At 43.0% G+C, this 27,130-nt stretch overlaps 1 protein-coding gene across 3 annotated transcripts; it reads right to left on the reverse strand.

Moving 5' to 3' along the window:
• Positions 1-1,060: 1,060 nt before the first annotated feature.
• Positions 1,061-26,527, reverse strand: SLC25A37 (solute carrier family 25 member 37). 3 transcript variants are annotated; one of them, XM_039354210.1, is made up of 4 exons: positions 26,209-26,527; positions 5,873-6,101; positions 2,527-2,583; positions 1,061-1,706 (listed from the first exon to the last, which is right to left on the reverse strand). In XM_039354210.1, exons 1-4 carry the CDS (start codon positions 26,458-26,460, stop codon positions 1,186-1,188), a joined length of 1,059 nt encoding a protein of 352 aa, XP_039210144.1. In that variant the 5' UTR covers positions 26,461-26,527; the 3' UTR covers positions 1,061-1,185. The 3 variants fall into 3 exon arrangements, with proteins under 3 accessions (XP_039210144.1, XP_039210145.1, XP_039210146.1); XM_039354211.1 differs by lacking the exons at positions 5,873-6,101; positions 26,209-26,527 and adding an exon at positions 5,635-5,862; XM_039354212.1 differs by lacking the exons at positions 5,873-6,101; positions 26,209-26,527 and adding an exon at positions 5,608-5,862.
• Between the last annotated feature and the right edge of the window lie 603 nt (positions 26,528-27,130).

Consider the following 27,130-nt stretch of genomic DNA (forward strand, 5'->3'; position numbering starts at 1 on the left):
TACTTTATTTCCGCTGTATAAGATGACCCCGAGTTTGGCGCCTGTTTCAATGCTCTCAAAAGTCATCTTATATGCCGGAATATACGGTAACATAAATCCTTGGGATTTCCAGAGTCTGAAACAAGAGCATCTGGAGGGAATTTTGTGTTTGTGTGTGTGTGAGAGAGAGAAAGACAAAAGTCAAAGTGACATCCATAGCTGTGGCCACACAAACAAAACCAAATTTTGGGGTTTTTTTTGTTTTGTTTTGTTTTTGTATTTCAGCATCACACACCTCCCCCAAAAGGCTGGTCTTTGATCATAAGAGCCATAATCTGAATATTTTGACCCACTCCCCCTCCACACAGACACCCGTGGTTCTGAAATGCCTTCAAGTATGTTGGAAGGAAAATAAAACCATTAACAGCCTGCATAAGGTCAGACCAGATGTGTCTGACGCTATTCTAGTTTAGGAAGAAAAATACGCTTCTTAGCAATGGAACAGCAACAAAAAAAGTAAAGCCCTTTAAAAATTCACAGAGCAGTCACCCTGGCACGATTTTTTTTCTTAAAAAAAATAATAATAATAGAAAAATAAAGGATAAACATTATCCATCTATTTTATCCATCACATAATGTCTCTATGTAGAACTCTGTTCGGTTTAAAGCAGGCGTCTCCAATCTTTGCAACTTTATGACTTGTGGACTTCAACTCCCGAATTCCTTAGCCAGCATGGTCCACAAGTCTATAAAGTTGCTAAGTTTGGAGGCCCCTGGTTTAAAGGCATCGGCTTTTTGGAAAAGCTGCCCAAAGCACAAGTATCCGTCTCCCCACACCCCACCCCCAGCAACCCTCCCCAGGTTAGGCCCCTCACCCCAGCATTCCTGTGAAAAAATAAGTACAAACTTGTACAAATCTTATCACACTTATCAATGTCCTAGAAAACTATAAATACACGTCTAGAAGAATAAACATTTTGGTTTAGCAAAAGCAGGAGAAAGGGTTGAGAACCACCTCCTCTCCAAAAGACACACTTTGGTGTACGCGCACACACAAAACACACACGCACACACAGAGATATATAATCCAGTCAGGGATCCACCAGCTCTCTTTACAAATGGCCATCAAGAACCTGGTGAAGTTTACACAGAGAGAGGCCAACAGCTTCCTCAGATATTTTGTCTGCAGTTGCTAGTGGTGATCCATCAACATGGAGCTCCTTTCTTTAACTGGCGTTTGGTAAGGATATACTTGAAAAATTCATAGACGGACCAGGCGATGGCAGTTGAAGGCATCTGGTAGATCACACGTGCTTGGACTCCTTTAAAGTACCCGGGGATCCCTCCCAGTTGATAGACCGTTCTAAAGGCATTGGCCAGGCCAGAGAGATGCCCGCTAATATTCACGGAACTCAACACCATGTTCTCCTGAGTGTTGAGCAATGTCTTGCAAACGTCCAAAGGGGTGGTAGCAGCGGCCGCCACTGCTCCCGCCACGGCCCCCGAAATGATGTGCGAGCAAGGGTTGTATTGTCGCTGGGGGTTGAGTTGCTCTTGCGTGAACTCATAAGTGATAAAATGGATGGCCTGGAAAGGGACGTTCATGGTGAGCTGGGTGGTGTAGCTACGGTAAAAGGCACCCAGGCCTTCAGTCCGATGCACTGTCCTGATGCAATCCATGACTGTCTTGTGCGGAGAATTGTACATCTGCATGCGCTGCTTCACCACTGGCAATCAGGAGATCAGACGTTCGATGTGTTCCCGGACAGAAAAGGAAAGCAGAGCGAAGGAACGACACAGAGACAACAAAACAATAAAAGAAATCCAAGTTAGATCAAGGTCTCAAACTTGAGTGGAAGATACCCACTCATGAAGGGGAAATGGGAGCAGGGCAGGAAAGTTAAGTTGCAGCAACGAGATTTATCCCTCGCCAAATCATGCCGCACCAATTCAAATCCTTTCCAAGCAAGAGAGAGAGAATATTGTCTCTTTTTAGGGCCGCATCCTGATTAGCAGGGATGTTTCTCCCACTGCCGTATTGCGAGGACATTATAGACCTCCTTTCATTGAGCAAAGAGTTGATGTTGGAAAGGACGAGAAGAAACTTTGGCTCAAATGTTCTCTTCATAATTAGATCAGAGCTATCACTAGAAGACAATATTTGTAGCCCAGGGTTGGACTGTGGGGCCCGTGGTGCTCTCTGAGCTTTGCTTGCAGAGGTTTCATTACCCAACTACAGTAGACAACCTCATCAACCTCACCTGCTGATCTTACCTAGTTGAGTAATGAAACGTCTGCAAGAAAACAACCAAGATTGCAGATTACGAAGGAGTCCACTATACCAGAAATCTCTAAAAAGGATTTCTTTTGCTATACACTTCTTATAACCCTACAATGATGTTAAGAGACAGTCTGTCTCTCTCAGAATCTTCCGACATCCGATATGGAACCTTGAAGAGCATATAATATAAAGCATAAATTGGGTCATTTTTAATGATCCTCCCCTTCTCTCTGCCTCACTGGACCACTTGCCCCAAACGGCATTACCTTCTGCTGGATTCATGACACCATCATGAAGAAGAGTAGCCATACTTCCAGCCATACCTGCAAAAGAAGAAACGAAGACAGGCCCCTTTCACAAAGCAAGTTTTGACAAACCATCTTTGGTTCTGCGCACAAAACGTCAGACACTTAATGGGTAGCACTCAACACATCAGCCTCCGGACTCATTAGGCCTCTTGGAAACCAACCTAATGTGTTGCCAATCATTTGCAAAAGAACATCACAGATATACATATGCTAAGAGTCACATACAAAAGGAATATAAGTTGCGTTTAACAGCTGTGAAACAATTTAAAAAAAAAATAAATCTGAAGGTACCAAATGAAAACCTCCACAATAACTAATTTTCCATGAACTTACCAACAGCATAGCTGGGAAGAATGAAAGGTGTTGTTTCTAATTTTTTTTTAAAAAAAGAAAATGTTGCCCAGATTTACAGACGCTAGAAATATACAACCAGGAGGTATGTTATGGTGGGCAGCCAATCAGAACTCCTTCAAAAGTTACCGTTAAATAAGAACGTGCATTGTGATAGAAAGGAAGAATATTAGCTGGCGTTATTTTTTTCCCCTAACCTCACCAACTCTAGCATCCATGAAAGCAGCACTCAGCAAGTTATTCAAAGGGCCCAAGTTAACTAAAAAAAACTGCTATATATAACCAGAAATATAACCATTTGAACTCAATATCAATCATAACAGGTGACAAAGTATTTCCTTTATGGTTGCAGAGAATATTCAGAATTGCCTTAATAATGACAGCAAAACCATACTGGAAGTAAGATTCTCTAAGTTATTACTGTAGATCAAGGGTGTCCAATCTTCTCTACTATAGGATCTGTGGACTTCAACTCCCATGCTGGGAGTTGAAGTCAACAAGTCTTAAAGTTACCAAGGTTGGATATCTCTGCTGTAGATTAATGCACTGAGAAATAATTAACAAATGCTAACTTAATCTTAATTAATGGAAACTATTTTAAGTGTTTATCTCAAGGATCCATAGGGCAATTGTTTCTTCTTCAAGGACAGAGAAGAGATATACTATATCCTTTTTCCCTTTCAATCTAACGAACACCCTATATATATGAAAAATACTTAAATGATTATTGAAATAAAATGTCAACTACCCACGTAGTTGTAATTGCTTATGTCCTTCTTGCCAACCATTTTGGGAATGAGCAAGTCCCGCTCAGAAATTATCTTGTGAGAAGACCGTCAACATTTTCTCGAAATTCCAAATGTGTTTGTCAGCCCTGCCAAACCTGAGACCTTCTAACACATAGAGCTGAACGCTGAGTAAGCCTTCTAGGACTAGCTGGACTCTTTTTATTTCACAAAAGAGGAAGGAAGTGGGATCCCAAAAGAGGAAGGAATAGGGTAGCAACTGCACAAAAACCATTTTAGGTCAGGAGGAACTCTGGCAAGTCAGTACAAATAACTTGATTTTTTTTTTTCCCTTGGTACTATCTCAGGCTGAGATGATACTAAAAGCCAAATTCTAAGGCCCTTTTCCATGTGGCTTTCTTCCATTAGTATCACTCTAAATCAAAAACCACCCTCCAACATTGAAAAGCAATGAATGCGTCAACGTTGTACTGATAGAGTCTGACTGCAGACATCGGCAGAAAAAAAAAAATGCAAGACCAAACCTCACAATGGGATAAACATTACCTAAGTCTAGCCATTGTGAATAAATTGTGAATAGATCTCCCAACTCCCCCTTCACAACAAAGAAGGGGAAACACTTTCTCCCATCAGGAAAGTCAGACTTCAGAGGTTTTGAGCTCCAGAGTTTGCAAAGCACTTGGCAATGCCAGTCCAAGAGAGCTGAGAGAGAATTGAAGCTAGATTGAGTGTTTTCTCCCCCCCACACACACACACACTTCTATAAAAGTGTGTTAAGCCTTAACCCTCCTATTTTACTGCTTACTTTTGAAGGAAAGGGAGAACAAGCTTACTATCATAATTTGGTGAGACAATCAAAGCAGGATTAATTGCAACTGGGGCAATTAATGCAGCCCATTGGGTAAGCCACACTTTACGTCAACCCTTGTAGGGAATTAAGAGGGCCAAGCTGGAATGCAAATCTAATTTTCATCATCAGCTTTGAAGATTTGCATTACAAATCTAGTTTTAGATGGGCCACACAGTCCAAATATGCCAATGTTTCTTAGAAATTGCCACCATTTAGCAGCAGGAATAGCACTGAGGCTTACACACCGCTCTGTAATGCTTTACGGCCATTTACGGTGTTAGCATGTTGCCCCCAACAATCTGGGTCTTTATTTTACTGACCATGGAAGGATGGACGGTTACGTTAACCTTGAGCCTGTCAAAATCGAACTGTGGGCAGAGTTAGCCTGCAATATTGCATTCTAACCACGATGCCATCACGGCTCAATTATCTCTTTAACTACATATTTAAGGGGGTTACAAATCTGTATCTCTTGTATATCAAGACAGGTGCACCATTTTCGATCTCAATGTCTACCAAGAATTTAGAGGCATACATTTAAAGATTAGCAACATACAGGTTCTTTCTTTCAGCGCCAAGAAGTTCTAAATAAAACAAACAAAAAATCAGTGAAAAGCTATCCATGTTCACTGGAGAATAATAGAAATGCAATTAGATGCAAATTTGTGAACTGCTGATTAAGAGACTATAGAATTTGTTCTGGCATATAATTTGCTATCAAGCACATAAGCATCAACGTAGATCCTAAAAAGCAGAAATTCCAGTTAAAGATCCAGTATGCCTCTGAGTGTGTCATATGCTGGAGAGAAAGACCGGTAAATTTTTAGAGACAGCTGGCTGATTTTTATGGGAAATAAAAATGTCGGACTAGAGATGGCGATTGGAGCGATCCAGCCGGCTTGTAACTTTACATTCTGTACCGCACAGCCAAATTTGGTAAGTTTTAGCAGTGATAAAATAGACTTTCTGGAGAGAAGCCAAACCCAAAATCTAAGAACCAAATTTTCCTAGAAAGCTGCCCAGGTTAGACAACTCCTTCCCAGAGAGAGCCCCATCAGAGGTATTTAGGATCAAAACACTTTAACATCTAACTTTTAGAGGAACTGGAGCACTACGTATCTTCGGGATTCTTCATACATGCGTGCCTCTAAAAATGAGCAGGTGCCTGTAGAAAATAGACAAGAGGTTGAAGGTAGCAAGAACGCCTAGGTGGCCAAACATGGAAGTCTTCCAAGCGTCTTGTGTTTGTCTCTCCAGAAGCAGAAATTGCATGCTGAAGATGTCAGACCACATGAAAAAGTACGCAAGTTGAGTCAAAGCACCAAGATGGCACACCCATTGGGTTATGTCAATATACCGTTGGCCAGGTGGCTGTTGCCTCCATGTTGGATAATGTCACTTAAAGTGCGTTTCATTTTTTCATAGCAGGCAAAATACAACGCATGGGCCGGGCCGGCTCCAAGGACGGTGACGTTAATTCCTCGCAGCGGCCGCCAGATGCCTTCCGTGCGGACAATCTTCCTCAAGGCCTCAAAGACGCTTCGGTACTGGGCTTTGGGGTCAGGCTGCAAACTCTGCATCCGAGTCTACAAGAAGAAAAAAGAAGAGGGATGATGTAAAGGAGAAGAGAGAGGCTCTAGGGCTGCTTGGGGGGGGGGGAGGGAGAGACACAACTTTGGGGGGGAGGGGCATACCTAGACTTGGAACAGCCTCAATTCACAACAATTCCTTCAGTGACCTAGACAAGACACCCAGTTTGTGTCTGGGTGTTTTATCCTTGGGGTGGACACGCTTCTGCCTTAGTGTATTCTTGGGTTTAAAAGCAGGGGTCTTCAAACTTGGCCCTTTTGTGACTTGTGGACTTCAACTCCCAGAATTCCTCAGCCAGACAAGCTGGCTGAGGAATTCTGGGAGTTGAAGCCCACAAGTCATAAAAGGGCCAAGTTTGAAGACCCCTGGTTTAAAGTGTACCTGTACGCTGTGTTGGTTGAAAATCCTCCTGAGCCTTTCAGATATTCCTGCAACATATGGAAGGACAATGTTGCTACATTCATTGTTCTCTTCTTGGTCTGTAATGGAGGAGCTCTTGCCGGGAATTTTTCTGGATTTGATGAAGGCCCACAAGTTCAAGATGTCTCCACAGACATCTAAAACGATTGGGGAAATAATCAAATCCAAAAGAGGGAGAGAGGGTGCTTCCTCTATCTTCTGTCTGGCTTCTTCCTTGAGTGAGGAACGTCAAAAGGAAGCAAGCAATATTCTTCAAAAGGCCAGAATTAGCCCTGAAGTGTGTTGTTGCTAACCTGCACAGTTGGTAATGTACAGGTAGTCCTCAACTTACAACTTTTGGTTTAGCAATTGTTCGAAGTTACCACAGCACTGGAAAAAAGCGACTAAGGACCATTTTTCACACTTACGACCGTTGCAGCATCTTCATGGTCACATGATCAAAATTCAGATGCTTGGCAACTGACTCGTACTTATGACGGTTGCGGTGTCCGGGGGAGGGGCATCACGTGATCCCCTTTTGCGACCTTATTACAAGCAAAGTCAACGGGGAGAGCAGATTCATTTAATAACCGCGTCCCTAACATAACAGCTGCAGCGATTGACTTAACAGCAGTGGCAGTAAAATGGGGCAAATCTCACTTAACAAATGTCTCACTTTGGGTTCAGTTGCGGTCATAAGACGAGGACTACCTATGCCGGCATAGAAAAAGTCGATAGGGCAAAAGAAAAAATGTGGATCCAGACGAAACTAAATGTTATTTAAACAAATTTGCAGTTAAGCACAATATTTTTTTTAAAAAAAAATCATGAATTAAATATAGGGAATGTGATTATTTCCCACAGTGCAATGGAATGTGTGTGGAATGCCTCTAAAAAGCCAAGCATTTAAGCACATACTTTTGGAAGATACCAGAAGAGGGCGCTACAAGCCTGCCCAGCATGGCAAGGCCCTCCAGTGAAGTGGTTGCAAGGCCTTTTGCAGTCAATATGTGTCAACTTCACTGGAAATGCCAGAGAAGGAACATTGCTTTGGGCACAGATCTCAGCAATGGATACCCATCTTAAGCTAATATATAGTGGCCAGAAGTTGTAATATCTCTAATGCAAACTTCTAACATGAGAAGCTCTGTTAGATAGCACTGGTGACTGGACTGGACTGGACTGGACTGGACTGGACTGGACTGGACTGGACTAGACTAGACTAGACTAGACTAGACTAGACTAGACTAGAATAGAATAGAATAGAATAGAATAGAATAGAATAGAATAGAATAGAATAGAATAGAATTATTGAAAACGAATGGAATGGAATTAGGTAGAGTAGAGTAGAGTAGAGTAGAGTGGAGTGGAGTGGAGTGGAGTGGAGTAGAGTAGAGTAGAGTAGAGTAGAGAATACTCTTTATTGTCATTGTGTAACTCACAACTCCACAGTGCACTCTACACACAAGTAAAAACCACAAATAAGAACATACACTATAAACACACACATCCTTCACATTCTATTCACCATTGCGCTACCCCTAATATTGCGCTTCAATGTTGCACTATACTGTGGTATTTAATATGGTTATGGCTCTGGGATTAAAAACTATTTTTCAGCCGATTTGTCTTTGTTTTTATTGTCCTGTACCGTCTGCCAGATGGTCATAGTTCAAAAAAAAAAAAGAATGTAAGTTAGTAGTTAAGCAGTTAATGATTTAGGAACATAGAAAATTGAATAATAGGGCTGGCAGGGACCTTAAAGGTCTTTTAATCCAATCCTCTGCTCAAACAGGGGACCCTACACCAGTATATTATTCCAGACAAACGACTGCCCAGTCCCTTCTTGACAACCTCCAGTGATGGAGCACCCACAACTTCTGGAAACAAGCCATTCCACTGATAACAGATTTAAGACAGTCCTTTCTTCACCTCCTGCTGATTCCAAAGGAGTGCAGGATGACACAGGACGAATGACTGGCATGATTTAAATCCAAGCTGAATGAATGCAAAACTCCAGGTGTCTGACTGGACATGTCCCAACAGCCTAACATCAACCTGACTAATGCAGGATGATTGTAATTCTGTGAAAAAGGCACTGCTTCTCTGCTCGTTACACACCTCTGGAAATGTACAGCTCTGAATGTCTTCTCTTCCGCAGGCATTAACAGAAGAATCCAACCTAACCCTTGGGCCATATACCATAACCAAGACATCCCATTTTCCTGGGCATCACAGTTCGTAGATAAAACACAAGAAAGAAACAGATGTCTATGGAGATTCTTAAACATCCAGGTCGTGGTGGTCCCAAAGGGGCTTTCTTCACAATGAAGAAGTTTCTTGGATGAGAAGTGAAACATTTTCAAGGAAAAAAAATAAGAAAGTCTTGAAAAAGCACCTTTTGGGAGAAAGACATAGCTTCTTTGCTAGTTCCAAATTTCTGACTTCTACTCTTACAACAACAACAACAACAACAATAATAATAATGACTCGATAGGTAGACAAAATGCCAAATCCAGTCTGAACATCTAGCTGTGCGATGATCCAAAATAATAATAATAATGATAAAGTTGGAAGGGACCTTGGAGGTCATCTAGTCCAACCCCCTGCTCAGGCAGGAAACCCTATACCATTTCAGACAAATGGCTCTCCAGTCTCTTCTTAAAAACTTCCAGTGTTGGAGCATTCACCACTTCTGGAGGCAGGTTGTTCCACTGGTTAATTGTTCTCACTGTCAGGAAGTTTTTCCTTAGTTCTAGGTTGCTTCTCTCCTTGCTTAGTTTCCACCCGTTGCTTCTTGTCCTGCCTTGTCTTGGATGGTTGTTTAGTAATCATGTTACTTATTTAGCAACCCAGCAGACTTGGACTTCTGAACTTGTAAAATTCAAGGGAAGTCTAGCAGGTCTACTCAGCCTGGTGGAATTCCTTTAGCTTCTCTGTGGATGGAACAGTTGTCAGTTCATGCACGCTCAGAGCAGTTCTTCTCAAGAAAAGAAGAATTATTACTCTTATCTCATAATACTTTGCTGAGAGAAACAGCAAGGCCTAAGTCCCAGGCTTCTCACTTACCATATCTAGCAAATCCCACTTCAACATAACCATTTATTTGAAAAGCCTAAACAACATGCAAATCTAATCCCCAAAATCATTTTGTCAGCTCTAAATCCTCAGAAAACGCAGCGGAGGAATTATAGGGAATAAATACCCATTTGCCAGCTGCCAAAATTCTTGACTTTGGCAAATCCCATTTAAAATAAGCTTGTGCGCCTGTGTGTTTGTGTAGACACAGACCTACAATTGAGTGAAAGATAATGACAGTTTTAAATCATTAATGTAAAGCAAATTAAAGAACCGCGTCAAGGGCAGTATTCAGTCTGGTTTTTATACGTTGTCTATATAATTTATTCTAATAAAAGATGAGCAACCCCATAAATATCTCAACAGACACACTTAAAAGAAACCCTTACTTCCTTTAATTTCTGGTCCTAACGATTTGGGGACAAGCTGAAACATATGCATGCCCAGCAGGAGTTTCCTAACCACATGAAGGAGGTCATGACTTGGTATTACTAGATGACAGAGATGGGTTAGTAAAGGTAAAGAAAGAGGAACTGAAGATGTTTGCTGTTTAAACTACGGAAGTATGTCATTAATGTAATGTCTCATATATAATCCAAGTATGCCTCCTATTCTCCTTGCACAGCCTAACCAATTGTCCTAACCTAACTGATCAAAATCATGTCTGAGGTAGAATCTCAACCCAAGAACTTTCAAATGGTGGCTTTCAAGATCCAATTGATATCTATCTATCTATCTCCGTTTAACTTCTACATGCAAACTGGGATAACTTTTGAGTGGAGTGGGAGTAGAGAGAGGAGAGGAGAGGGGGGGAGGAGGAGGAGGAGGAGGAGGAGGAGGAGGAGGAGGAGGAGGAGGAGGAGGAGGAGGAGGAGGAGGAGACTACATTACAGCAAGGTCAACCTCATCAGTAGTTGTCACCCAAAGCTCAACAATATATTTAAAAAACTTGATCTCAAAATTCAAAGCAAGCATGGCTTTAAGCAAAGTTGAAAATTATGGCAGTGATCAATCAACAGATTGAAAGACCTCAGGATATGAGTCCCCCACCATCTTTGCTCTTTTTCTTTTAAATCTCCCTTCTCATCCTCTCTTATGAATAATTTTGTTCCCGATTGAAATATATGCCTTGCAATAAAAGAAAAAAAGATGCTGGAGAAGCGTATTCTTGGTAGTAGTATTGTGTGTGCATAGGTCCACAACAGGAAGGAAGGAAGGAAGGAAGGAAGGAAGGAAGGAAGGAAGGAAGGAAGGAAGGAAGGAAGGAAGGAAGGAAGGAAGGAAGGAAGGAAGGAAGGAAGGAAGGGTGTTATGAGTTCTTGATCACAGTTGAACTTTAAATCTCTCTTCAGTCACAGTAATTTTCCTAACAGTGTAAACAAACCAAGAACTTATTTTACGTAAAAGTCCTTGTGACTAAATAGGGTGTGGTGCTCAAATATTTCAGAAAAACACTCCTGATATATCTTTTTTTCCTTTTCATCCTTGCAACAAGCTGCCCCTGGAAATGAAGCTGCCTTTGTGTGGCGTTGTTAGCTAATGAATTGGTTTGGAGGAAACACAACAAAGAATGTAGGCCGTAAGCCCCCAGTAATCCGCTTCTCAAATCGAGGATGGGACGGGAACACCCAATCATCTCACATAACACCCCGGTTTGTTGTTGTTGTCTATTCTGCATCTGTCCAGTGATGATAAGTTCTACAGCCAAGAAGTTATCTACAAACCCCTCTACCAACTTTTTGAAACTCTGCACATATTAGCAATGTAGTATCTGATCCTCTAGCACAGTGGTTCTCAACCTGTGGGTCGGGACCCCATTTGGGGTCAAACGACCATTTCACGGGGTCGTTTCTATTGAAAGCCAATAGAATAGACTCTCTTGAATAGAGTCTAATTCTATTGGCTTTCAAAAGCCAATAGGAATTGTCCAGGCTGTCTCTGCCCTGCTGAGCCCGCCAAAAGCCCCAGTCTGCAAATGGTGCTGCACCAGTTGAGTAGTCCTCGACTTACGACCGGTTGAGTAGTCCTCGACTTACGACCGGCTGGGGGTCGCGGCATTAAAAAGGTTGAGAACCACTGCTCTAGCATCTCTGTGGGTCTGCGTGTGTTTTAAAGCCTTACCGATAAGCTTTTTGCATAAAAGGGGGTGAAAGGGGCAGTAGCTGTCTTCTGTGAAGCCTAAATAGGTCACTTGTCCTTTTTCTTCCCTCCCCTGTTCAATTTCCCCTTCTCTTCCCATCACCTTCCCCTCCTTCCTTGTAACCTTACAGGACAGAGAAATGGGTGTGGGTGTGTGTTTGTGCCAGTGCGATGTCATTCTGCACGTGCAGATGGTTTGCTTAAGAACAAGAGAATAGTTACGAAATGCAGATGAGAGATCAATTCCTTTTATACACCAGGCACCTTATTTCACAGGCAATTAATTTTAATTAATGGGTTTGAACACAATGCTTATCACAGTCCTGGCCTTTTGGGGCGGATATGATTTCCAGAAGGCGCACGTGCATACACACACATCAACAAGTATGTCACTCGCATAATTGTGGGTAGAGGGGAAATCTCCAAGATGGGTTTCAGTTGGAAGTCACCATCCTAAGTAGGAATTTCAACGCTGCATAGAATTCTTGACAGTGTTTACAATATGTTTGCACCTACTTGGGGAGCAGGCAGAATTCTGCTTTGCTTTCAAGAAAATTGTTCTCAGTGGAAAGGAGTTGCTTCGTTTGGGTGTCACCCAAAAAAAAAACCTGAATAATCATCTCATTAGATCACGCCTGCTTGATTTGGTTATCATACATGGCAGGAACATATAATAAAAAGCGAAGAATTCCACACGGACTGTAAATACTGTTGATCACTATTTACAAACCAAGGACTGGATTTTGTTCTCCTTTGCACAAGCTAGTCAGAAGCTACAGTCTTTTTTGTGGTGGGTAGGGTTTTGTCTGGTTTGGAGAAGACCCAGAATTCTTGGTTCCTGTGAAAATCCTTCCAGATATTGCTGAAGGAAACAGCCCAGGGGCCATGTTGCTTAATAAGTTTGTTCTGTATCCTGCTTTATTATTTTTACGAGTAACTCAAGGCAGTGAACATATGCAACACACACACCTTCCTCCTATTTTTCCCACAGCAACAACCCCGTGAGGTGAATTGGGCTGAGAATGGATGACTGGTCCAAAGTCAACCAGCCGGCTTTCATGTCTAAGGTGGGGCTAGAATTCATTGTCGCCTAGTGATTTGCTCCAAACCATCCAGCTGGCTTTCATGTCTAAGGCAGGACTAGAACTCACGGTCTCCCAGTGACTGGCCCAAAGTCACCCAGCTAGCTTTCACACCTAAAGCAGGACTAGAACTCCCAGTCTCCCAGTCTCTAGCCTCATGCCTTAACCATTAGACCAGATTGGCTTTCTAGACCAAACTGACTCTAGTTATGGAAAGCTGTAGAGTAGCAATACCCAGACATCCATCGATTTGTTCACCGTTGCTAAAAAGAAATGGCAAATCCTCTGAGCATCCCCATGAACATCAGACTCTTGAGCCAACGAATTGCTCGCACGTCTAGTTCTAGCACACATTCGCCTATAAGCTCCTTATGCAAGAAGCGCCTGACTGAGCATATCTGTAGTGAAAGCCCTTATATTCAGAACAGCTACTCTGCATTTTGTATCTGGGTTCAGATAACATGACAATAAATTCTAGGGGCCAAGGACTTTTTTTACGTTATCAAAAGATCGGTACATTAGACAAGTTCAAAAATGACTCAAAGCAGTGATGAGTTCTAGAAAAAATTCAACTGGAATGTTTCCTTATGCAACTGAAGTTCAATCTGCGTCAAAAACATGTTTCTTTTACAAAATTATTATATGCCAACTCTCATCATCATTTATTTCATAAATGGACTCATATTTCATAAATGGATTCTACAAGGTTCATTTTGAGCTTAAAAACTCTTCTAAAATGATCCTGGCCACTTCAACTACAAGACATGTGCTTTACTCCTGACATCGCTGCTTCAAAATGAAAACAAGGGATGTTTTATAATGCAAGATGGTTGCATTATATGAAACAATTTCACACACTACCCGCACAAAACTTTTAAACTGAGGCACATCTTGCAATTTGTACATTTAAGCCAATATTTCAAACTCTGGAGTAACAAGCCAACGGTCTGGATTCTGACTTATAAAATAGTGATTCTTAACTGAAGCGATGCTTGTCTTAGATGGGATTTTGTAATAGACTAAATGGGACACGGAGAAAGTCACTGAAACGTTAATTTATCCTTTAAAACGTATCCTAAGTGGCAACTATAGCAAGACTGTTGGGGGCGAAATGACAAGAAATATATGGCATGGCCATGCGAAGGCCACCACTTAAATGGCTACATCAAATTTGGGGATATAAATGCGTACTAGCAACATTTGCATGATGGTGTCATTGTGGTAGGTCAATGTTCTGATTCAACAGCAGTGTGCTGTAGACTCCAGGGAGAATGCCCATAGTCGTATAAATGTCCTTCCTCTTAAAAAAATGAGCATTTTATTTTAATGATAGAGGGACTCCAGTTGGTGAAAAGAATAGTGATTCTGCTAACATCTCCACTCCCTCTATGATGCCTGTTCATAACTATTTAGGTAGCACTGAGGATGACAACATTAAAAAAATAAAAATTAAAAAGCAGAGGTCTTTGAGATGTCAGCCTCCTTCCTGATGTTTGGGCCTTTTGCCATGTCATCAGAAAACTAGACAGAGATTCTAATTCCATAGCTAAGTTGTTTCTGTTGGGTGATGTAAAATCCGAGGAAATGACTTAAGAGCCACTTTGATCTAATGCAGGGGTCCTCAACCTTGGCTCTTTTATGACTTGTGGACTTCAACTCCCAGAATTCCTGAGCCAGCATGAGGGAAACTTTGGCTCCTTCATGACTCGTGGACTTCAACTCCCAGAATTCCTGAGCCAGCATGGCCCAGCTTGGAAACCTCTCCCTTTCCCCTCAGCATGGCTGGCTTGGGAATTCTGGGAGTTGAAGTCCACGAGTCATAAAAGAGCCAAGGTTACCTACCCTGGTCTAGTGGATAAGGTGCTGGCCTACAAACCTGGAGACCATGAGTTCTAGTTCCACCTTAACCATGAAAGCCAGCTGGGTGATTTTGGGCCAGGGCCTCTCTCTCAGCCCAACCCATCTCACAGGGTTCTTGCGGGGACAATGGGAGAAGGAAGATGTGTTGATATGTTCCCCACCTTACGTTCTTTGTAAAAATGATAAAGGCAGGATACAAATAAATAGATACATTTAGCAAACTGGCTGGAATCTGGCTGTGCAATTTTGCAACAATTGTATTGTGCAAAGTGGAAGCAGTTTGCCTCTGAAAAGTCTCTTTCCACTTTGGAAAAATTGGCAACGCAACTCTTCTGCTGATATCCCCGGCACTATGGGAGGTCAGCTGCAACAGAGACTATTCACCCCTTATCTCTTCTTTCGTTCACTTTTTTTTTTTTTTTTTTTTGATCTTCTAAATAAAGAGCCAGTTGGGGGCTCCTATGCCACTTGACTTCATACTTGTCTGGATTTTAATCACTATTTTGTTTTATTACGGGCTTTGCCATTTTCTCAACAACCACGACATGAGATGCTGAGCACATCTCCACTCCTGCTACAATGCAAAGGAGAGAGGGACATTATTAAATTCTCACGGATAGGAAATCTAATTAGGAAAGCAAAACAACCACAGGCCCAGCCGACCAGCAGATGCAAAAATGCAAAATCAAGAAGGAATGCGGAGTAATTTGCCTTTAAATTCCTAGTCCCAATTTCCCCCCCCCCCCCGCAAACATTGATGGGAACTGCCCATAATCATTCCTAAGAGGCTTGCCAGAAAACATTAGTCAGGGCACATACTCAGCAATTCTGGATCGCTCATGCACACACAGAGACACACACAGTCACCACAAATTGTGCAAGCTGCTGACAACTCGTGCAATTAAAAAAGGAATGTTTTTCTTAATGAAATGAATCCAATCTGCCCCCACCCGCTTTGCTCCATCTGCTAAATTATGCTTGTTTTGGGATTGGCGCACATCTAGATGTTGTGGCTGCTGGTCTGCATTTTTCGTTCTTTCCTGGCTATATTTGTGGACCTTAACAATGTGGTAGAGTGGAGACATGTACGCATAATCATCAAAGGGACGGGGGAAAGATTCAGTCTGAGATGTTGAGACTCTAAAAAGAGTGCAGAGAAGAGCAACAAAAATGATTAGGGGACTGGAGGCTAAAACATATGAACAATGGTTGCAGGAAGTGGGCATGTCTAGTCCAGGGGTCTTCAAACTTGGCCCTTTTATGACTTGTGGACTTCAACTCCTGGAATTCCTCAGCGCTGGCTGAGGAATTCCGGGAGTTGAAGTCCACTAGTTATAAAAGGGCCAGGTTTGAAGACCCCTGGTCTAGTCTGATGAAAAGAAGGACTAGGGGTAACGTGATAGCAGTGTTCCAATATCTAAGGGGTTGCCACAAAGATGGGGGGGGGGTTTTCAACCAATTCTCCAAAGCGCCTGAAGGCAGGACAAAAAGCAATGGATGGAAACTAATCAAGGAGAGAACCAACCTAGAACGAAGTAGAAATTTCCCAACACTTAGGACAATTAATCAATGGAACGACTTGCCTCCAGAAGTTGTGGGTGCTCCAACACTGGACGTTTTTAAGAAGAGATTGGACAACCATTTGTCTGAAATGGTATAGGGTTTCCTGCCTGAGCAGGGGGCTGGACTAGAAGACCTCCGGGTCCCTTCCAACTCGGTTATTCGGTTGAAAGTGCAACCAGGTTGGATTTCCCCCAAAAAGTGATTTTTGGGGGGGGGAGGGAAATCCCTCCTACCAAATGACAGAGACAGACACAAAGGCACTAGAAGTTAAATTCCATTCTAGATATTCCAGTTACACAACACCACCCTCGGTTAAAGCTGTTGTGGCCTCCAATAAATGACCTTCTTCGTTAGAGTGCTTTTAAAGCCTTTTTATCAGGAAGACTACGGCTGCCAAGACAGGTTTCTGATGCAACTTGGGACTTTTTCCTCTTACAGTTTATTTAATTTCAGAAAGGGTGGGGTGGAGAGAGAAGGCAACTGAGAGATGAGACAGAATAGGTCACTTTGATTGCTCATGCTGGATGCTGAAGCATGGGGAGACCTCTCAATAACCTTGAGAAGTTTCAAACCAAGCTGTTCAGTTCAAACCTGTTTCATAATAAGGATCAGGTTATTCAATGGTTTGCAAAGTATTAGATTGGACTGCAAGGCGATCCAACCGGTCAGTCCTAGAGGAGATCAACCCTGACTGCTCTTGAGAAGGCCAGATCCTGAAGTGGAAACTCAAGTACTTTGGCCACCTAATGAGAAGGAAGGACTCATTGGAGAAGAGCCTGATGCTGGGAAAGATGGAGGGCAATAGAAGAAGGGGACGACAGAGAATGAGCTGGCTGGATGGAGTCACTGAAGCAGTATGCCTGAGCTTAAATGGACTCCAGAAGATGGTAGAGGACAGGAAGGTCTGGAGGAATGTTGTCCATGGGGTCGCAATGGGTCGGACACGACTTCTCCACTAACAACAACAACAACAACCTTTACTGTCATTTTTTCCTATGGGCAAAAATGGCACACATTAAAAATGAAATTTAGTTGCTGGCTCTCCAAGTGTACACATACATAACACACATTTAAAACATACTATGCACAACAGATGTATATAGACCTACACCCTTACATACATAAAAGTTACATATAAATGTTAATCGCTGTCCATCTGCAAGATCGTAAAATGGGACAAAACTCACTTAACCAATTTCTCACTTGACAACATACATTTTGGGATCGATTGTGGTTGTAAGGCTAAGACTACTTTTATCCTGCAAAAGGAAACATCACTTTCCATCATTATCATAAGTTAAGTTTTTAACAACATACCAATATGTGCCAGGTTGATGATTACCTGGTACATATTATATTACTGTGATGTAATGAATGCCAGAATTATTCTCTCAATGCAGGAAGAGAGCTGGCTTAACAGGTTTACAGCAAAATAGAGATCTGCTGCAGGCATTTCCTGATTCATAGTATGGATTATCACGACTTTAATCTTAGCAAATACCTAAAAACATTTATTATATAGAATTTAGCTTTCCCAACCATCTTTAATTAGGAGACTCCAAACAATATTTATATCACCAGTTCTTTTTCTGCAATAAAGCACCTTGCTTTCACAAGTAATAATGCTAATAATTTATACAAAGCAACTCTACTGTATAAGCTTGAAACGTCCTACTTTTTGAAAGAGCGTTTTAAGCGGGAACTTTACTTTAAATCAGTGTTTCTCAACCTTGACAATTTTAAGGCATGTGGACTTCAACTCCCAGAATTCCACAGCCAGCAATGCTGGCTGTGGAATTCTGGGAGTTGAAGTCCACATGCCTTAAAATTGTCAAGGTTGAGAAACACTGCTTTAAATGCATTGGACATTGGTTAAGTAAGAAGTCAGTTGAAAAGAAGTTCTGATATAATAGTTTGAAGATCACAGCATTTTAAGTTGCCTTTGAATCACTCTGCTGTATTAAAGCGTCCAGACGTTTTAGCAAGTCATGGTGTAGCAAACTTTACTGGAAAAATGAGCAAGGCATGAAACCAAAGGACGCTTCCCCACTTTTGTGATATAACAGAAAACCACGTGCATCCTGCAGGCGAGACGGCATGGCTAAATTTCACCCTGTGTGCATATTAGTGTTGTCTATTAAACAACCAGTGAATACAATTAAGCACTGCTGAAAACATAACCTAGGAAACAACGTAAAACTCACCCAGGTTGCATTCCAGTTGTCATTTAAGCCCAGCCTTTAAGCCTCAACTTTGGAAGATTAGCACATCTCAAACAAGTGAAAGATATGTAGCATGCTAACCCTATTTGTGCAGACAATCTGGGCCATCTCCAATGCCAAATAAGTTAATTTACTTACAGTATTAGTAGTAAGTAGTTTAGATCCTTGTGACAGGTAACACGAAATAAACGTGTAGTACTTTTGAACTCTATCCTGGCCCCTGACTTCTTGCCTCAGGCTGCCAAGTTATAAACCATGACTTACAAAAAACAGTGGCAGGGCTTTGAAACCAAAACCAAATGCATCGAATTATAGCTTAGCATTGTTCCTATAGACACAGCTAGTCTGTCTTGTGGATTATCCATAAAGATAAAATGGGAAATAACTTGATATATATTTCCAAGCTCTTTAGAGAGAACAATATTGCTCCAAGAACACTGAGCCATAATTGTCATTGGTTCTGAGCAAATTCCATTAATCTAACCTCCCTACACCAAATGTTATCCAGATAAATTCCACTTCAACTCCAATACTTCACCACGCTGGCTAGGGATAATGCAAGTTGGTGCCCAACTCACCCAGAATGAACTAATTTGGAGAAAGCTGACTTAGTATAGTGTTATCTTTTTCAAAATAAGCAAATCAATTGTCAAAGTGAAAAGCACAAAGATCTGAATTCCAACTAAAAAATAAGTTTTAGGTAGAAGGTCTTGTGTGGAAAAATTGGAGGAAGACTAAAGTCAACAGTGTTGATAACTGAATAGTAGACAATGAATGTATGCCTATGGAATACTGTGTTGTGAATGCCTACAAAATATTGTGTTAACACATTGTTTAGAACAGGGGTCCCCAACCCCAGTCTGTGGACCGGTACCGGGCTGTGGCAGCACACAAAACCACGCACCCTCCGGGCTGCGGAAAAACCTCTCTCCACGGGAGCGGTCCCTGGTGCCCAAAAGGTTGGGGACCTCTGGTTTAGAACATATCGCAAAATAGAAAATGTGAATTGCCAATTACACCTACTCAACCACAGAGAACTTCTGTGGCAGAAACTGATTTTAAAAACCACACAAGTAGCTTCATGATTTTAATTGAAAGGCAAGGTCAGGAGAGATCAGGCCTCAGTTCACCGTCTCAAATCAAGGGCCTCTAGCTTAATAAAACAAAAGACCCAACCTCTTACGGATGAAGGAGAGGACTGAGAAGAAAAGTTGTTTCAACGTATAAGCAGAAAAGCATATTCATAGGTAAAACCAATGTGAAATATGAGTCCACCCCTTCTCACTTTCAATTGTCACCTTCTTGTGATGACACCTGGATTTGCACACATCTTGCAGACCTCACTCTGCCACAACATCCAATCTAAGGCACAGAGTAAGGAACAAGCATTTCCTGAACTATTTCCCAGGATCCCTCAATGTTAGTGGATGGGGTTTGTACTTCAGCAGCATCTGGAGAAACAGGGGTCCAATCCTTACATCTTGGAAAGAAGACAGAGACAGCCTTGAAGCAGAAATGCTGGAACTTTAAGTAAATGTTAATCTCACCCAAGAAGGAAGAGCAGGTGAGAAAGAAACTCAAGATTACCTTGCCCTATATTGTGATTTTTTTTTCTACCCCACCTTGAGTCTGTTGCTTATAATAAAGGGATTCAAAGGGAAATTGCGACAAGGTTTCAAGATTGTCTTGTTATATGTTTATGGAGAGTCTCAATCATCAAAGTCATGGTTGTCCCGAAGATGCTTTTTTCCCAAAACTAGACTTTGGTTTTTTTTCTTTGAAAACATTTTGCTTTTCATCCAAGAGAACTGAAGGAGGTTCTTGGGTGAGAAGTGAAATGTTTTCAAACAAAAAGACAAAAAGGTCCAGTTGCCTTTTAGAAAAAGCACCTTTGGGACATAGTCTTACTACAGGGGTCTTCAAACTTGGCAACTTTAAGACTTGTGGACGTCAACTCCCTTGGCTGGCTGAGGACTTCTGGGAGTTGAAGTCCACAAGTCTTAAAGTTGCCAAGTTGGAAGACCCCTGTCTTGCTATATAGCCTGTATTAACAGAGTTCCGGTAGTTCTTACATTGTCTGTTTCCTGACCTATCCTATCAAAGGGTTGATGCCTCTACAATTCATGCTGATGGTATGCCCAACCAATTCTACTTGTCTCATCTTGCAAACATGCCCTGCTACATTTTAATTATCTGGAAATATTTCAACCAGCTATTATTCTCCAGAACATCTCTAGATCATTGTAGGACCAAACAAAGCACATGCCAAACTAAGGACAGCCGCAGAAATTATTCAGCCAGATATACCAATATCTCTCAGTGATTTGGGGGTACAAGCGCAGAGAGACAAATATCTTTTGCAAGCTGCCCAGACTCATTTAGGTGTGAGCAAGAGATATATTTGCATATACAATAAAATTTAAACAGACCTACCAATGTATCAAGGTATTTCTTTTTGGGATAAGCACTGTTATACAAAGTGCGCGGGTAGAAAAATCAGTAAGCCAAATATTTTTTTAAAAAAAGTAACCTGAGCTAAAAACATTTTCATTTATTTTCACAAGTACCAATTTCCTACTACAGACCATGTAGGTTTTATTTGTATATTTATTAAACAAATTTTCAGAGATGCCCTATTCTCTCACAGTGCTTCTCATAGGCTGTTACCAGCGTTGGCACGTTTTAAAAGTTCTCCATCTTACTTTCCCATTGAAACTATCTGATAAAGGCACTCCTTGACTTAGTGACCCTTTGAAGTTACAGCAGCACTGGAAAAAGTGACTTACAACTGTTTTTCACACAACTGTTGCAGCATCCCCAGGGTCACGTGATCAAAATTCTTGGCAACTGGCATGTATTTATGACGGTTGCAGTGTCCCAGAGTCATGTGATCATCTTTTGCAACCTTCTGACACACAAAGTCAATGGGGAAGCCAGCTTCACTTAACAACTGTGTTACCAACTTAACAACTGCAGTGGTTCACTTAACAACTGTGGCAAGAAAGGCCGTAAAACGAGGCAAGACTCACTTAACAACTGTCTCACTTAGCAACGGAACTTTTGGGCTCAATTGTGGTTGCAAGTCAAGGACGGCAAGGATACAAATTCATCCACTCATCCTCTAATTTCTGCTTACAATCCATCCACTCTATTTCTCTATCTGTTGCCATTTTAAATATTGCTTTGCAATAAAGAGTTAAACAGTTGCTTTTGCAATATCATTTATTATAAACATGAACAGAATAAATAAATTTGCAACTGTTTCACGCCCATTGACAATTAAGGTATTTAGTGCGTTGGTCACTGTATTCAAGTTAATGTTACCAAAATATTTTTGCCCCCCCCCCCCCGTTCCACAATTTTTGCCTACCAACTGAACTTCCACTCAGACTGACATCAAATGTTTGCAAATACCTGTGCAAGTACGCAGCTGTAATTTGTAACGTGAATAGACACAAATTTCCCCAACCTCAAGTAGTTTTCTATTTTACAGAACTCTAATCTGTTAAACCTTCCTAATCCATCATATTGGAAAAATTAAAGGGTATGCTTAAAATGGTTTATGTTGTTTCATGATCCCCTTGGCAATGCTTCTTTGGATTTTCAAGAAAACCATTTAAGTTTGCTAGTAGGGGGGAATACTATCAGTATTTTGGATATAGCCCAATTTTATAGATGTTGTTTACAGTGTTTTGAATACCCCCCCTTTAAAACATATACCGTCATTGGCTACAATTAGTTGGCACAGTGATTTATTGTGAGAGCAAAAATAACACCCATCCCCACTCTCTTACACATATTGTTCTTCTTTTTTCTTTTGTACAAGTCACAAGAACTAAAATTTCATCCTCCATTCTGGATTTACTACTTTTCCATAGCATCTGACCCTAAAATGTGGTTAATCCAACTATGGTTCTGCAGAATAAGCTTATCTTGTACTAATAATCTAGATCAGGGGTATCCAACCTTGGCAATTTTAAAGACTTATGGACTTCAACTTCAAGCATGGCTACGCTGAGACATTCTGGGAGTTGAAAGTCCAAAATCTTAAAAGTTGGACATTTCTCAACTAGAACTAGCAGGTTTCAAAGCAGTCATAGTTAAAAGTAGGCTGGTCTGGGAGGGAATAAAAAAAAAAATGGGGCAACATTTAAAAATCTCAGCAAAGGACCAGAAAGTCAGTTAAACTAATTCCCAGGTTATGCCAACATCAAATCTCATGCACTATCATCATTCAGTGTTTTTAGACCTGCCTCTGACAGCTAATATGAAATCCTTCCACCTAAAGCAGCAACCTGCTTTGTATAATGGAAATCATGGATTGTTGAATCATAGCTTATGTTAGGGGGCTTCAAACTTGGCCCTTTTATGACTTGTGGACTTCAACTCCCAGCATTCTTGGCCCTTTTATGACTTGTGGACTTCAACTCCCAGCATTCCTCAGCCAGGCACACTGGCTGAGGATTTCTGGGAGTTGAAGTCCACGAGTCATAAAAGGGCCAAGTTTGAAGACCCCTGGCTTATGTAATGGTATGTGACCTTGGGAGACAAGAGGAAGAGAGACAGACTAGACAACGGTCAGATAAGAAATAGCAGAGTCCAAAAAGGAATGAGGATGTAGCAAACATCTCCCAACGACCCTCCATAGTTTATTGGATGTTAAAGACAACGGGGGTCGGGGAGAGAGATGGGCTTTCAGATTTACAAGATTCTGTTAATGTAACCTTACTATAGCCTTAAAACTAGTACTTCTGGCGGTGCTTCTTGTCCGGACACCTTGCAAGGCTGGCAATAAGTCATAACTAGGTGGATTCACACAACACATCTGATCCCAAACCAACAAAACGTGACTCAGCTCATAGGAGGATGAGATCTTAAACTCTCAGTGGTGGTGGGGGGGGGGAAAGACTCTCAACACACGTTCCATAGTCCAGCTTGTGCACAAATGCAATTTTTGTACCCAGACTGTTACCCCCCCGCAAGTTTGCAGTTGCATTCCAGCCCTCTCCCACTTCCTGTTCAATTTGTCACCCTGACAAGACCGAAATGGTGTCAGCAATTTCAACAGCAAAGCAGCGCCTTGTTTTTTCCGCCAATTACGTCCCTCTCACCACAAAGGTGTTCACAGGCTTAGTCCGCAGGTTCGCTACCCAGTTGAACAAGCTTCGCTATTCACTTGATACTTGAAGAGAGAAACAGGCTGTTCCTGTTAACAAGAGACACGGCAATAAGCAGATAAAGGGACTCTGACCTCAGGGTAAGACTGCACATTCAATGTGCCAACTGCTTTTCCTAATTGAGAAGAGGGGGCAGAGCACAGAATTACTGGAAGAAAGTACTCCCCTCCCCTTCCTTAACTAGGAACAAACTCCAAGGAATCCCGGGTGTCATGTCATTAAGAGGAGATCCCCAAGAGTCCAAATACTTTTAAAAGTGTCCTAAATTTCTCAAGTTCCGATCAATGGCAGGAAGAATCCAGATGGGATTCTAAGCAAAGAGTTATGAATGCAGAATTCAACCGCCCAAGCTACGTAACCTTTTTTTTTTTTAGATGAAGGACGCAACTGCTTCAGGCACATGTCTTGTGGCACAGTGGCTAATGTACAACGAATTGCTGAGAACACAACCCGCGAACACAACCCAGCTCTAACAGCTACTCCAGAATTCGCTGGTATGAAGAAAGGCCTTCTTGAACACTGAAATTCACCCCACTGGACTCACCACGCACTACACAGCACAGTCGGGGGAGGGGGGGGAATGACACCGACTTCCTGTTCCCATCCCTGTCCTGAGCCACGTGTGAAATCCACCTGCAAACCTCAAGGCCTTTGGTGATGCAACGTAACAGCACATTGCCACATTTTTCTTAATGAAAGTTGTAGTACTGGACCCACACCCATGGTGTTATCAGGCTCGACAAACGCTGCTGCCCATCCATGCAAGGCGATTCCGTGGTGGAAGCTAAGCTGTTTCTCATGCCAGGTTTTGCTGGAGGAGTTATAAATATGTAAACACTTTAACTGCCACTGTTGCAAAAAATCAGCTAGGTGAAGAAAGCATTGATTTTTGGGGAGGGAGACACAAGCTTCCTTCTCTTTGATGCTAGGCAATTCAGCCCAAGTGAAGCAATTCAGACATCTACGCAAGTTTGCTCAAGCCTGCTCGCAAACCGCAGCAGCAAAGTTACTTATTGAATGGGTTTTTCTCTTCACACATTTGGGCTGTGAGTCCTTAAAGTCATCTGACTATATCAGATCCCCTTTCCCCAACCTGATGGCCCCGCAGATGGGCTGGGACAGCAGTTTACAGAATTCAACACCCCAAAATGTGAAGTTGCATTCTCAGCCCATCTGGGCTTTATTCAAAAAGAAAATACATTTATGGGGTGTAGAGCCATAAACGGTTCCTTGGGAATAAGGTCCAATCAGTCAACCTGCTCAAGACTATGCTGACAAGGCCTAAAACGCACGCACGCACGCACGCACACACACACATAAGTGTACGGGTCAAAAAACAGGACAGGGCAACTCACAATGACCAGCAATATTTTGAAAGAACAGTTGGTGCCAGATGAGTAAAATGGTCTATTCAGAAATTGTGCGTGTGTGTGTGTGTGTGTGTGTGTGTGTGTGTGTGAGAGAGAGAGAGAGAGAGAGAGAGAGAGAGAGAGAGAGAGAGAGGAAGGGAAAGGGAGAGGGAGAAGGAGAAGGAGAAGGAGAAGGAAAAGGAGAGTGAAGGCAGACCATCGGGAATCTATGATTACACACAGTTATTCCAGATTTGGGGCCCAGTTCAACACATCGATGCTATTCAGGGACACCTACACAAAGCATTCTAGGTATTGTCCCACCTCTTTACAAATCTACTACAGTTGCAGATTAAAGCAGGGTCTTTGCTGGCCTTCTAATCAGGTTAATTCTTAATGCAAGGGATTAATAATGCCCAATTAATGAGGCTGAAGCTGATGCTCCTCCCCACGCGCTTCTCAGAGATCTGCCCTACAACCAGTCAGCATCTCTTAAGTGTCTTCCCTGATAAAGGGCTCTTTGGGATTACCAGCCAAATCTCCCTCTCTCTCTGACCGAGAAAGGCCAGCATCACATCCCACCAAACCTGTCTGATGGATGAAGCCGCTGAAGGGCTGCAGAGTTACCTGTCACATCTGGAAACACCCCAATTTCCAACCCCATAATTAGCAATACATGTGGTTATTATACCATTTCAAGGCCCAGGGCCAATTTGTGTACCTTTTTTAACCAGAGGTAGCTGTGAGAGGACTCTCAAGGCAGAAGCAGATTAGCTGATAAGGATCAATGCAAGAAAACTGATCCAGCAGATCTCTTTTTGGGGGGGTCGAGAGAGCCAGCCTGGAGCAGCTCAGCAATGACACAAAGACAGGTTGTCCCAAATCCAGCTGCAATTTTGCAATCCTTAACTGCAATTTGAAGGAAAACTGTTGCGCAGACCCGGGTGTTTTTTTAAAAAAAAGTTATGTTTTACAGGAACTCCACGCTTAAACTGAATTCTTGCACCCCCCCCCCCGTAGGAATGTCAAAGGGGAACTCCAGGACTGGTGCAAGAAAAAAAGGGGGAGCAGAAAAGAGAATACCCAGGAGTGGGTCCCCTCTTTCTCCAGCCAAAAGCAGACGGGCTTTGTAGTCCGGCAAGATCTGCGGAGAGCAGAGTCAGGAGAAAGGGGTCGCTCTCCAGCCATGGGCCACGCTCTTCCCCCCCCCCCTCCGCTCGACCCCCCGACCCACCTTGACGGAGTCCACGGGATACATGACCGTGTGCTCCAGGATGCCGGCCACCGCCCCAGCCGTCATGTGCGTGTAGAGGGAGGCGCTGGTAGGCAGGCTCTCGTAGTCGTCTTCGCAGGGACTCTGGCCGTCCATCAGGAGCCCCGCGGCCGCCGTTTGCCCGCCGCCGCTGCTGCCGCCGCTGCCGCCGACGGTGGAGCCTCCTCCGCCACCGCCGCTCTCCCTCCCCGCGACGCTGCAGCTCAGTGCCATCCGCGCGCAAACAAGGAGAAGCGGCCGCTGCGGGAAGGGAGACACCGTGGAGGGCGGGAGGGAGGGAGGGAGGAGACGAGGGGGGGGGAGAAAGTTCACTTCGGAAAGTAACGCTCCCCCCGCCCCCGACACGCCCTCCCCGCTCGCCAGCCGCCGGCCAATGGCGGCGCGTAAAAGCGCAGCGCCCGGTGCGCAATTGGCACAAGCGCGGTTCCTTGTGCGCCGCGGCTTCCTGGCAGCCAAGCCCCCGGGGCTGGGAGCTGGAGATGACTTACAGCGCTGCCAGCAAATCGTGGGGAAGGCAAAGGGCCGAACTTGCGGCCGCTAGGCGGGATCCAGGGCCGCGCCTTCCTTGCCTGCCCTCCCACCCTCCCTGGCAAGGCGGCGAGGCGCAAAACGCCAGCCGAAAGAGGCGGGTGCTGTCGGGACGGGGACGCGGTGACATCGGGCTTGGCGTCCGGGAAACGCAATGGAGCTGGGGATTTTTTGTTGTTGTTGTTAGTTTACGAGTTGGAAAAAAGCGCAGTGGGGGGGGGGGGAATAGCGAGTTGAGGCAATGCGTGAGTCTGGCCGGCCTTGCAATGCTTGGTGGAAATGACCAGGGCCTGGATTTTCCCCGGGGTGATTTCCAAATCCACTCGATCCGGGATCCACTCGGCTCTATTCTGTT

The sequence above is a fragment of the Crotalus tigris genome, unplaced genomic scaffold (genome assembly GCF_016545835.1).
Source record: "Crotalus tigris isolate CLP2741 ecotype Arizona unplaced genomic scaffold, ASM1654583v1 scf7180000018549.3470463, whole genome shotgun sequence".
Lineage (NCBI taxonomy): Eukaryota > Metazoa > Chordata > Lepidosauria > Squamata > Viperidae > Crotalus > Crotalus tigris.

Bases quoted from the DNA above. Each gene is read 5' to 3' on its own strand.
- SLC25A37 (XM_039354210.1), bottom strand. From the start codon at position 26,460: ATGGCACTGAGCTGCAGCGTCGCGGGGAGGGAGAGCGGCGGTGGCGGA. The intron at 6,102-26,208 runs GTGGGTCGGGGG...TTCTTCTTGTAG, and splicing joins ATCCCGTGGACTCCGTCAAG to ACTCGGATGCAGAGTTTGCA. The intron at 2,584-5,872 runs GTATATTGACAT...CTTCTTTTGCAG, and splicing joins CAACAGCCACCTGGCCAACG to GTATGGCTGGAAGTATGGCT.